Here is a 12,769-nt window from a genome sequence, read left to right as displayed (position 1 = left end):
AATTTGACAGGTGAGTTCATGCAGAAAATTTATACAGCATCTTGAACCTTGTTTACTTTGACAGCTGAAGCTGACAGAGTATTTTGTCAACTTGTGATGTTTTTTACTGTCTTTTCCCACTGGATGCTTAAAATGAAATACAGCTGCTATCAACAGTCTTCTTTGATTCATGGCTGGTTTGTTTATTGAATTTTTGGTTGGGAAATGCGCCGGTTGTCAAAGTTGGAAATCCGATTTCGGATGCATCGTTTTCGTTTTTCACCTTGCTGGATGCGGGGTTGAAAAGTCCCTCAAACGATTCTGGCCTTACTTGATAGCTTTCAAGAGCTGCATCTCGAATGGTAAGCCTGAGTAATTATTGCATACAGTGTATGTTTGCTTTTTTATATCTAATTTCATGAAGTCGAGCGCAGTTTATGAGGCTAATTTATGCACGTTTGTATTAAGATCTGAGACAATGATCTGATCTAGTATATAAGCTTACAGCTTTCTCTCCGCATATAGAATGAAAAAACGTTCCGAAGAGTATTTAGTTATAATTTTGGCTGTAGAAAGAAAGCTTTGAGCGATTTTCTTGCCTCGAGTTCGTCTCTGAAAACAGTAAACACCAGGAAGCCGGCTAAAAGCTTTAGGCTTAAGCATAAAGACTCAGGATTTTTAGAGACGCTTTAATACTTGTCTTCGTGAATGAAAATTGTTGTCTCTGTAAATGTTTCACCGAATTACATTTCTTTTATTGATTGTTAGTAGTCTCTTGCAATTGTTTTGCTGTTTGTTTTCAGTCGTTCACAGACAACGCTTAATTGCAGGAGTACTCAATATGCCGCGCGTTTGCACATCGTTATAAAACCATTAAATAAAAAAAATAAACAATTAATTCTTTATTATGTTGAAACGTAACTCTTTTAATGTTCACTGAAAATTTGGCGCTTGTCAAAACGGTTTTGCTAAAAGCCCACGCGTGCTTCGTACGGTTCTGAATATTCAATGAGTGCAATTTGTCTTGAAAAATTGTGAAATACTGCATTTTGTCTGAGGTCTGTATGATAAAAACAGCGCCTCATATTACTGTTTCACCTCAGATGTGATGCATAAAAAGTATGAAATGTTGGTTTACATGCTCCCAGAGTTGTAGGCAAGATTTTTTTAAGCAGACTTGTGCGAACGCAAAAAATTCGGCCTGATTTGTTTTTTCTATGAATTCGTTTTCCAGGCCTAATCTACTGTGATCAAGAGCTATTATGGCTCTTAAATGTGATCGACGATGATTGCTATTTTTTGGGTGTATATATACCGGCTATCAATTCGATGAAAGATTATTTTCACTCTAAAATCACTTAGCCTTAGCTTTCCGTAAAAAGTCACATATGTGCCCTTAAGTTAACTGATTTGTGGATTACAAGTTTATTGTTTGATTTAAATCATAAATTTATTAATGGGAGCTTCGCTTTTAGCCCTGGCTAAATCTATATATTATTTCTATGAAACGTTTAGGACCAGTTATTTAAACGGAGTCTAGCCCGTGTTTAACGAAACCTCGTTCTAAGCCATTTTTTAGTTCGATCATTGCTGTTATCTAAAACACCATTTATTATGAACAATTTCAAAAAAAGAACATAGCCTAGACTGGAAAAGCACTCAATACATTTTTTCATTAACCCACTAAGAAAGAGATCTTAAGATCCAATCAATTCTTAAACCACTGCGTAAGTAAGACTTCGTTTATAATATATGACCGACCCTTAATGCCTTCTCACGCGATACACTCTCAAAATCGATAACAAAAGGAATAAAAAAACTGAAAACATATTGGAAACGCTATGCGTGGATCGATATAGATGGTTTTTTGGGGGGTTCTTTTTGGGGGGATTGTGAGGTCAAATTCACTTTGATCATGTTCTGCTAAAGATCTTGAGGCAGGTAACATTCTAATCAGTGTGCACGGTGGACAGTTTTGCTTATAATACCCTTTCTTTATAATTTTAGGCATTCCAGAAGCCGCCTTATTAAACGACTTACCAGTTGAGACAAAAAATGTGAAAGTGAATCTAAAGTGGGAGGAGTCACAGAATAGTGGTGCGCCGATCACAAAGTACACTGTGTACCAAAGAATTGTAAATGATGGAAACACGTCGCATGAATGGGCTAAAGTACAGGATATAACTAGTGTCTCAGTTCGTGAGGCTGCTGTCGATTTAGAGATTGGTCGAGATTTCGAATTTGTGGTCACTGCCTCAAACAAATGTGGCGAAAGTAAAAAAGAAAAGGAAAAGATCAAGAGAATCTCAGTATTGGGAGGTACTACAAATCGTAATTAAATTTGCATTCATTCGTCGTTTTAAGAAAGCTTTGATTAGATTTTGTTAAACTTATTCCCTAATTAGTGTCAACAATTCAGTTTTTGATTTTAGTTTTGGCATTGCTTCTATTGGAACAATTTCAATTTGGTTTAATTTAATCCATTTTCACTGTAAACATTCCGTAAAAACACAAAGAGAGCAGCAGGAAAGTTGGGAAAGGACTGGTAGGCTAGTCCACGGAATTTAAGAATAGATTACAATGTATGGAAGGAAAGAGAAAGGATTTGTCTGGAGAAGTAACATATTTAAACTGTTAATTATAACTTTTAAAAAAGAAATCATGGTGTTTGCCTAAACAACATATGGGCGATCAGATTTAAAGTCTGCATGAACCTCATTCTTGTAATACTTTCTGCAACGATTTTTGAATGCACTTGTCAGGTCCCAAGCTTTTGGGATAGTTATTCCATAATTTATTAATAAGGAATTCTTCAAAAATATTGTTTCCTTAAATTGTATGGTATGGTTAAGGCGAAACATCGAAATTTTCATTAGAGGAAACAAACTGGGCCGATTAAGTTCATGAAAACGTTTGACGTCTGTCTCAGTTAATTTCGTCGCAATAAGTTTGGATCAACCAAATCTTTCTATCCGTCTGCTTCAGGTGATGATGTCTGATTGGCTCGCCGCTTCTTTAGTTCATCAACTGACCCAACAGACTAACTTCTAATTAGCGAACTAAATTTAGGTCGACCCAAATTGCGATTCGGTTCCTCTCATGAAAAGTTCGACGTTTGGCTTTGGCGTAATAGTTTGTAAAACGATAGAGAAATTTAGAATCACGTTTATGACAAACTGCAAACGTCCAACGTCAATTTATAACACGTGATCTTTATTTATTGCTTTTATTTACTTGCATTGCAGTTTAATCTTTATTACATTAACCCGAACACAAATATGCAACCTGAAATTGCCGTTTGCGTTTTTCTTTGAATGAGATTCTAAATATAATAATACAGAGTTTCTCTAACGATTAACAAAATTCCGTTGACAGTAGGCCATAATGATTCTTTTATGGCTGGAAGAGTAACGGTGGAATTGAAGAATATGAAATTGTTTTTTCATGTACGTATTTGCTCATTTTCAATTGATATTTATAAATTCAACGCGCAGCTTTCCTTCCTTTCTACGCAGATGTTCCTGATGCTGTCGAAGTAACTGATGGAATAATTCTAAAATGGAAAGAACCAGATAACAATGGGGCGGCAATAATAGAGTACTCCGTCTACCAAAGGTTTGCCAATGATGATGAGTGGAAGAAAATTGCAACCATAATCGATGTCTATAACCGTTCTTATGCCGTTGAAATCGAGAAGGGGAAGGAATATGAATTTGTAGTAACCGCGACCAACAAGTATGGAGAGAGTTCAATGGAACAGGACATCAAGCGAATAAAAGTGCTAGACGGTAGGTGTATAAATAATTATTTGTAGGGAGATTTCTCTGACAATCACAACGAATACTGAAAGTTGTCCACTGTTGCTCCAAGTTTCCCCACTTTCAAACAACAGACTTCGAGTTCGACAAGTTTGTTCGTTCAGCCATTTTTAAAATTTTTTACTTTGCCAAGAAATTATATCAAAAGGTCTTATTTGGAGAAGTTTGTGCTGTTTTCTTTAGTTAACAAAGAACTGTAGTGTATGATTAATTACAGTAGCAAATAAACCTTTCATATCTAGTGTAAACTCCTATTATTTTTGTTTTTCGTTTTCATTGTCGACAAAACCGCCAAAAACTCAAGCAGGTAAGCCATGTCAACATTCAAGATTCAATAGCACAATCACTTTCTAATAATAGTCGACATATCTGGATAAATTACTATTCAGCGCAAGCAATCAATTTCACAAAACCATGCACTGCAATCGTTTCAATTTCAAATTAAAATGCAGTTTTGTCTCTTTCTTAAACTACGGTTTTACATTCTTAAAAATTCCAGGTTCTGAGAGTAATAACAAGGGAGTCCTTCACGGTGCTTACATCAGCGTGATTCTTCTATTGTCGATCATACTCTTTATTCTCATTTTTGTACTTTGGAAAATGCGCCTTCCTTCAGGTGAGAAATCGTAGTCATGACTATGTTCACGACAACATGTTGAGCCCCCAATGGCGTATTTGTTTTCGGTGATTTTGAACCGAAGCTCTTAATGGGGTTTAACTTATGGCAAATCTGCACTTCTTCTAAGCCGTCCATGTTGATTGGTCTCATATAACCTCTTATTTTTGTTGGGCCAGGAACCCGAAAATAGTGCTGATGAAACTTAGAATTTGCCAAAATCTTAACAGTCTACTAAAAAATAAGAACTAAAGAAAAAAAAAACTTTTTGCTCAGATCTAGGGGCCGATTAAATTTTTCAGAACTGAAAAATGATGGTTTATTAAAACGTTTAGCACTTAAAATAATGGATCACCGCAAACCAGTTTATAGGCGTAGAAAAATGGACGCGTATGTACGTAGTTTTATCATATTTGTCTACATATACCAATGATCTCATGGTGAGCCAAATGCCCCTTTTGAGACCATAATAACCTAACCAACCCACCGACATCATAACGCCTTTATGCGGTCTCAAAATCGAATTTAGGGCTCTTCACTACCAAAAGAACGGGAAGATCCTAAAAAGAAAGGATCATTTCAAGACAATATCACTTCCTCAAACTTCTTGTTTGGGAGCTATGTCAAAAAAACCAGCATTGGATGCGGCAGGGGCTGGGGTGGGACAATTGGCGAAATACTGTATTTTAAATTTAAAGATTGTTTTATGAAGTGAACCTCTCTTTAAGATAAGTGTTGTTTATTTCAGGCTCGTTGCATTCAAATAAGTGAGTATTAATTTTTTATGTTAATATTTTAAATACGAAGTACTTGTAAACTCTCCAGTGAGCAATCTTAAACCAGTCTAATATAGGGTACAAAAAAAATCCTTTATTTTAACACAAATTTCCACTAAGGTTCGTAAAATTGTCCTCTGAGTTTATAGGACATTATTTTAATGTAAGATGTGCCTGTGCATTTACATAAAATTCAGAGTTGTCGTGTGGCAATAATATGAAATAATTCTACTTTTCTATTGGAAATCCCAATGCAATACCTAGTTCTTGAATTAAGGAAACGCAAAACAGTAAAAAGCAATGTATTGTAAATAAAATTTTGAGCTGTGTTGCGAACGAACGATCGGCAGTAAAACTCACATGCTTCTTTTAAAGAAGGATATATTCCACTCATGATGACTGTTTTGGGGTACATTCACCTTGTTTACGTGGACGTTTGTGACCTTTTGTTTGTCATTCGTAAACAATAGCTGAAAAAAACACAGTTACTTCGTCAACCAATCAGAGCTTCTGACCAGATTCTAAAAAGATTTTACGTCATCAGTGTGGGATTTCTGTCATTTAGGCGATGACATCTTTCCCATGAAACGTCTCTAGCGGCGAGGAGGGAACAGAGACGGCTATTCCCAGACTAAAGGCGTGTCTCAACATGCCAATGAAGATGACATTTTTAATTTTCAAAATGTGTCGATGGATAAGTCATGGACTGTTGTGCAAGGCTTGGAGCAAATTATAGTGCATAAAAAGCTAAGGAGCTAACACTTTTAAGCACAGTACGATGTGACAATTGGCAATCGGTATTCTAAAAGATTCGTACCCATCGCTTTAAAACCGAAAAAGTTATAACACAAAGTTTGTCATAGTTTCATGCACCTGTAGCCAGAAAATGAAGCCACCTTAAACAAAAGCAATTAAAATGAATAAGTGCATTTAAGTCTGTTAAAATACTGCTGACTTTGAAGCTCCTCTTATTTACTGAGAAAACCAAACATCAAACTGCAGTAAAACTGCGGGACAAAAACGCGCGACGTTTTTTGGCAAAATTGCTTCAAAACGAGTCCAAAAGCTATGTTGCGCCTTTTACCAGCCACGAAACAAACCTGTCTAAATCAGGGTGTTGCAGGCTAGAAAACGTTTTTGCAAAAAGGAGTCATAGAACTACTTTCTACAACCTGTAACAGCTTTATTTGTTTAAGATTCGTTGTTGAACAGACGCGCAAAGTCGCCTTAAACTCGTTTGCAGCAACATTATACAAAATCTAGCGCGTTTTTCTTATTGGTTTTACAACAAACTCTCAGGTTATAAAAAGCTTTCTGAAAAGCTTTTTTCAACTGAGAGTTGTTTCCATCAAGCTTTCCTACAATTTTGATGGAAACATGCGTGTTTGCATATCCTAACCTTAACTATCACACAAGTACAAGAAGAAAACATTCGAAGACACATGATTTAACTACCACATTAAAACTTTTACTTTAGCGAACAGGAAGGCGGAGAAACTATTGCTTTGGTAAGTGATAAATGATTGCCATCCATGAAATTAAAGCTTAAACGCTATACTTTATGTTTATGTGTAATCACATTAAAGATTTAATATTGTGATTGACTCTCTTGTTTTCTTTCCTTTTCTCTTCCAGTCTGCCATCTTAAGACGTTATACCCTTCTATCTTGTCCTTTTTGGAAACGTTCTAAGCTGTTTTCAAAATTAATTGGATGCTTGCTAGTAGCCGGTTAAGGCCATTTCCTTTTTTATCGTACCCTCTTAAATCAAGCTCGAGGCCAGGGTGGGTTTTAATTTTCGCCAGCAAAGAAAAAAACTAGGTCTCCAATGTGTCGCATCCGGGCAGGTATCGTATTCGTTGAAGAAAAACAAATACTGTTTCCCTAATAACTGTTGTTACCAGAAACCCATAGAAGATGTGGAGCCAATAGAACAACCATTAAGGACAGCAGAGCAAGCTGCCAATTTTACCTACGAGATTCCGGGAGGGGAAAATTACATGCCTCTTCATCCCTCGCGAAGAAGCTGGGAGATCAGTAGAGAACATGTGGAGGTTATTAAAGTGATCGGCAAAGGCGCCTTCTCTGACGTTGCCAAGGCGACGTTGCGGAACATGAGAGACAATAAGGAAATTATTACAGTAGCGGCAAAAATGCTGAAAGGTGAGGCAGTAGTTCTTGATCTAAGTTTATAGGATTTGGCAAATTTAAACCGAAAAAATGGATTACGAATTCACTAACAGGCTCCTTTGTCTAACGTGCTTATTATCGCATCTATTTTGAAAAGTTGCAAAAAGTAACTTTTCAGAGGGAGGGATGAAGGATGTCGATAACTATTTTGAAACTTATGTTATTATAATATATAGATTTAGCCAGGGCTAAAAGCGAAGCTCCCGTTAATAAATTCATAATTTAAATCAAACAATAAACTTGTAATCCACAGATCAGGGCACATTCATTTGACTTTTGAGGCAAAGGCTGAGTGAAAAATCAGAATTTGACCGTCCAAGGGTGAAACAAATTTTACATCGAGTTATTAAATAGTCTTATTTGTACACCGAAAAATAGCAATCATGTTCGATCACAGTAGATTAGGCCTGGAAAACAAATAGACCTATTCGTGTACTGTATTTGCATTAGCTGTTGCATCATAATGTGGCATTCACCAGTCTCTCCAACATTGCTCCGTTAGAGAGACTATGGATAATTGGACAACCCCGGAATATAATTTTAAGAAACACACGCGCCACGATAGTCCTTGGTGGCAGCCAATTTACATGTTGCATTGCTCTGTCTAAAAGAGAGGCCAAAATAAAAAAAAAACCAGGCCTGATTTTTTGTGTTCGACAAGTTTAGCTTACTAGTAAATCTTGCCGACGAATCTGGTGGCGTGTAAACCAGCCTTTTAAACATACTTTCTCTGATCACGTCTCAGGTAAACAGTACTATAAGGCCCTTTTTTTACCGTACAGACCTCGGAGAGAATTTATTCTTTTTTGCCCTATTTAAACCTATAATTCTGCAGTTTTTCACAATTTTGCAAGAGAATTTGCACTCATTCAATATCCACGACGATCAAAGCACGCGCTTCCTTTGCACAACAAATTATAGCATTGACTTATAAAACGTTTTCATGAAGAGAATTCAATAATGCCGAGACTTTTCAGTTAGAAAAATCTGGTCCTATGTGATATGCAGGGTAATAATCATGGGCTTTTAATGAAAACGATAAAAAAATTTCCCCAAATCACTTTTCGCCCAGCCGGACGGGTTCTCACTTTTGGCAGGCACCAAATTTGCGGTGTGATTAATAGAGTTACCATTTACGCTTCAACATGATAGAGAAATTGTTATGTTTAGGTTTTATTTCCCTTTATTCATTAAACTGTGTATGATTTTGAGTATCCCTGCATGCGATGTTTATATTCGACTGGAAACAACCGGTGCAGCGATAAAAATTGCGAGAGGGACTTCTAACAATCAATAAAATAAATTTAATTCGGTGAAACATGTACAGAGACAATAATTTTCATTCACGAAGAGAAGTAGTGTGAGTAAAGTGTCTCAGAAAATCATGAGTCAGGTAAGCATAAGCTTATTTATGTTTTAAGCCGGCTTCCTGGTGTTCGCTCTTTTTCAGGATGAACTCAAGGCAAGAAAATCGCTCAGAGCTTTCTGTTTACAGCCAAAATCATAACTAAATAATCTTCGGAACCTTTTCTTGAATTTGCGGGTCAAAAAATGTCTAAAGGCTTTTTAAACCTGATACTATTCAGGTGACTATTGTAGGTTAGATCATTGCTCGTGTATAAACTTAAGCCGCATAAACCATACGCTGGACTTCAGGAAACCGAAAAAAAAAAAAACAAACACATCAAAGACAATAATTGCTCAGGCTTACCAGTCGAGATGCTGCTTCGGAAGGTCATCAAGTGTTCCAGAATCGCTTCAGACTTTTCAACCCTCTTACGCCTCAAGCAAGGGGAAGTGAGTAAGCTCATTTTTGAAAACGATGCCATCCGAAATCGGATTTCCAATGACTTTGACAAGCGGTGCATTTGTCAACAAAAAGCGCAATAAACAAACTAGCCACGAATTACAGAACAATCTTGATAGCAGCTGTATTTCATTTTGTACACCAAGTAGAAAAAGACAGTTTAAAACATCACAAGATGACACAAAACTCTGTCAGCTACAGCTATCAGTAAGCAAGTTTCCAGACGCTGCATAAATTTTCCGCATAAACTCACCTGTCAAATGTTGACCAATCAGAACATAAAAATTGGACGTAGAGCGTGATCAACGCGTGACAGTGAGAAAAGTCAAAAGCGATTGCCTTCCCTGCATGTAAATGTAAAAGCCAGTTGAATTTTCGTGTCCGAAATCAGTTCGAAATCAACATTTTAAAAGTGCGGCTCATGAACACGACTTATTTCATATGCATTTTAAAAAAATTGAACTTTAGCCTGCGATCATTTGAAAAGTAGCTGATACCTTCAAAAAATTACTCGAACTCAGAGGGTCGATACCTGAGCCCGCGATACGGTCAGGCGATACTGGTCAGCAGAAACACTATTTTGACAGCTGTCAATTAATCAAAACATGGATGTACAATATCAGGTTGCAGGCTTCCAAACTAGCTGGAAAGTGTGAGATTAAACATCGGTATGGCTGTGGTGCGGACGGACGGAAGGTCGGGTGGTCGGTGTACGGTCACGTGATTGCCGAATTTTCTAGGATGGATAGATTCTCTATAAAGCTATGGGGTTTCGAATGAAGCCCGTGATCAAATAAAATATCAGCGCAAAACTTTAAACATTACGTGACCTCAATGGATAGAAAAAATGAGCCCGCGATCCACTCAGGTGATGATAGTCAGCGTATACTCTAGTTTGACAGCTGTCAATTAACCTTCATTAGAATAACGAATATTCGAGTTAACAGACTACGAGTGTGAGTAGGACATATCAGTCCGGCATGTAGTGGAAAATGCCAGATCGTGTACCTGAGCGAACCTGAGCCCACGTTATTAGTTTTCTGATAGTGGTCTGCACATGTCCCATTTTGACAGCTGTCAATTGACCTTAATTTGGCTTGCCAATGTAACTTTAAACGACTGTCAGCCAACTGACAGCCTTGCCCGGCGTAGTTTCGTTTTTATGTTGAATTGGTAAGTGTGACATATTATATCAGCTTATATATAGGGGCAAAACGACTGGTCTTTTATCTGAGCCCACGAGATGGTCATGTGATAATTGTCAGTGGATGTCTGATTTTGACAGCTAACAATTTAATCGTACTCATACGGATGGTTTACATAACTAAGAGGCTAGTCAAGTTGTTCAAGATCTATTGTGACATTTGACATCGGCTTACATGAATTGTGTGTACGGGTGGGCGGGCAGGCGTACGCTACGTCAATTGAAACGTCAATCGTTGAATTGGTAAGTGTGACATATTATATCAGCTTATATATAGGGGCAAAACGACTGGTCTTTTATCTGAGCCCACGAGATGGTCATGTGATAATTGTCAGTGGATGTCTGATTTTGACAGCTATCAATTTAATCGTACTCATACGGATGGTTTACATAACTAAGAGGCTAGTCAAGTTGTTCAAAGATCTATTGTGACATTTGACATCGGCTTACATGAATTGTGTGTACGGGTGGGCGGGCAGGCGTACGCTACGTCATAACCAAATTTTCTCGGATGGATAGTTTACCAAATTTTCTTACCCATGGTGCTCCGCTATAAACACCAATGAAACACTAGGTGAGCGTTCCCGCGAAACATAACATTTTTACATGTCAAAATATTATATTACCATGGTACAAGGTCTTTTCCGTGGTAAGTTTGCCGCGGTAAATTTTTAATCGGGATACTTTATCGAGGTGACATGCGGTTACACGTAAATTTATTTACCACGGTTGATTTCCGTTTTCACGCAATTATTTTCCCGGTAAGCACTTGAAGGACTCTTAGAGAAAGCGGGATTTTTAAAAACGCTTTTAAAAACTGTTGGTATCCAGAATAAAAAAACACAACCCAGATGGTCCAAGCTGAATTTCTGAAATTTCAGAATCAAGGGAACGAGCGAGTGACTTCAAATTCGAATTTGCCCACAGTAATTAAATTATTTTAAGTCAAGTAAACATATCTCATTCAGCAGCTTTTTCCTCTAAAGAAACAGACCTTAAGCGGATTCTAAATCACGGTTCGTGTTTTTTTCGTGGAAAGAAGAGTTATTTTCCCTTAAAAATGCAATTTGTTGAGACTACTAATCGAAGGCCAATTTGCATACGGAGAATTAACTAACATTCATCGTCCACGAGGAAAAATTCAAGAAAAAGCGACTACAACGTTTTGTCCATATCTTTTCAAATGCTGAACATTTAAAGGGTCTAAGGACGTTTAGTAATAACTAGAAACGTTATAGGTGTGGAAATTAGTCGATCAGATGCGGACGAGTGTAGCTAAATGTCGTGGGTCGTAGGTCGTGGGTAGAGTTCGTGGGTCGTGGGTGAGGGTCTTGGGTGTGGTGTGGGTAAATGTCGTGGGTAAAAAAAGTTTAGAAAAAAAAGTGATAAAGTAAAGTAATTGAAAAAAAGAAATAAATAGAAAAAAGTTGTAAAAGATTTGTGAAACGAATATCTCCAACTTCTTGATTGCCTTTTTCGTCACGGCTTCTTCGTCCTCTTTCTGTGGGACTTGGCTCCCCTTTCACAACATCGCTGTATAAAATTCATTTTGCCGATGAAGATTTATCCATACCTGAGCTATCGCCGCGAAATAAACGAAACAGACGTAAATTATACCTGCAGTTTGCAGGAAGTATGGGACAGCTCTGACGGCGCTGAATGGAAATAGCTGCTCACTATTTATCTTTATTCGATCTACAATTCCAATGATCAGTGGAGATTTTTTAACACGATGGAATGCCATCTCCTTGAGAAATTGAAGGGAAAAGGACAATTTTTAGGTATTGCACATTTTTGGTTAGAAGTTTTAGGTCTCTTACCTTACGAAGGAACCACCTTCATTCCCAACCTTTCAACTTAAGGCCAGACTGTATGTAAATTTTATTGCCGTACGGAAATACAATTTTCTCGATTACTTTTTGTTTTGTTTTGTGTACAAACTATTTGCTGTAACGATTCGAAATATCATTCCTTAAACTGAAAGGACGTTTCAGTCACGAATGTTGCCATCTTTGAGAAAAAGCAGTTCAGTCTCCAGTTTTTGTGTAGCCTGCTTCAGGTTTACATAGTACACAGAGTTTCTTTTATTTTTCACCTAGGGACTGTGCAATAATTATCAGGAGTGGGGGGGGTCTGAAAAACTAGAGGGGGGGCATTACATAAAATTGCTGCCAAGATAGGGGAGGCTCAAAGTAAAATCACTCTTTTGACCGAGGGGGGGCTTAAGTTTTATTCGAAATGTAAATAAAATTAAACGTAATAAAAGATTCTCAATACAGGCATCATGAAAGACTGTAGCAAATATCAATACGAACAGCTGTTAAACGATTATTGAAAATATTCCATCAAAATGAAAAGCAAATTCACAACTGATCAATTC

General features: G+C 37.3%; 2 protein-coding genes across 2 annotated transcripts in view; both read left to right on the top strand.

Moving 5' to 3' along the window:
• The window catches only part of LOC140949646 (neural cell adhesion molecule 1-like), a 34,264-nt gene extending 30,113 nt beyond the window's left edge, over window positions 1-4,151 (top strand). Inside the window, exons 3-5 of the mRNA XM_073398799.1 lie at window positions 1,987-2,298; window positions 3,495-3,767; window positions 4,075-4,151. Coding sequence (XP_073254900.1) covers window positions 1,987-2,298; window positions 3,495-3,767; window positions 4,075-4,151 — 662 coding nt within the window. The remainder of the gene's footprint in view (window positions 1-1,986; window positions 2,299-3,494; window positions 3,768-4,074) is intronic.
• A 148-nt stretch (window positions 4,152-4,299) lies between these two features.
• Window positions 4,300-12,769, top strand: part of LOC140950311 (proto-oncogene tyrosine-protein kinase receptor Ret-like) — a 27,771-nt gene continuing 19,301 nt past the window's right edge. The window contains exons 1-4 of the mRNA XM_073399536.1: window positions 4,300-4,413; window positions 5,162-5,180; window positions 6,667-6,697; window positions 7,093-7,351. Of these exons, the coding sequence (XP_073255637.1) occupies window positions 4,398-4,413; window positions 5,162-5,180; window positions 6,667-6,697; window positions 7,093-7,351 (325 nt within the window). The 5' untranslated portion in view covers window positions 4,300-4,397. The remainder of the gene's footprint in view (window positions 4,414-5,161; window positions 5,181-6,666; window positions 6,698-7,092; window positions 7,352-12,769) is intronic.

The sequence above is a fragment of the Porites lutea genome, chromosome 10 (genome assembly GCF_958299795.1).
Source record: "Porites lutea chromosome 10, jaPorLute2.1, whole genome shotgun sequence".
NCBI classification, from domain to species: Eukaryota; Metazoa; Cnidaria; class Anthozoa; order Scleractinia; family Poritidae; genus Porites; species Porites lutea.
Note: the sequence above shows the minus strand (reverse complement) of the source record. Positions and strands in the feature narration are given on the sequence as shown.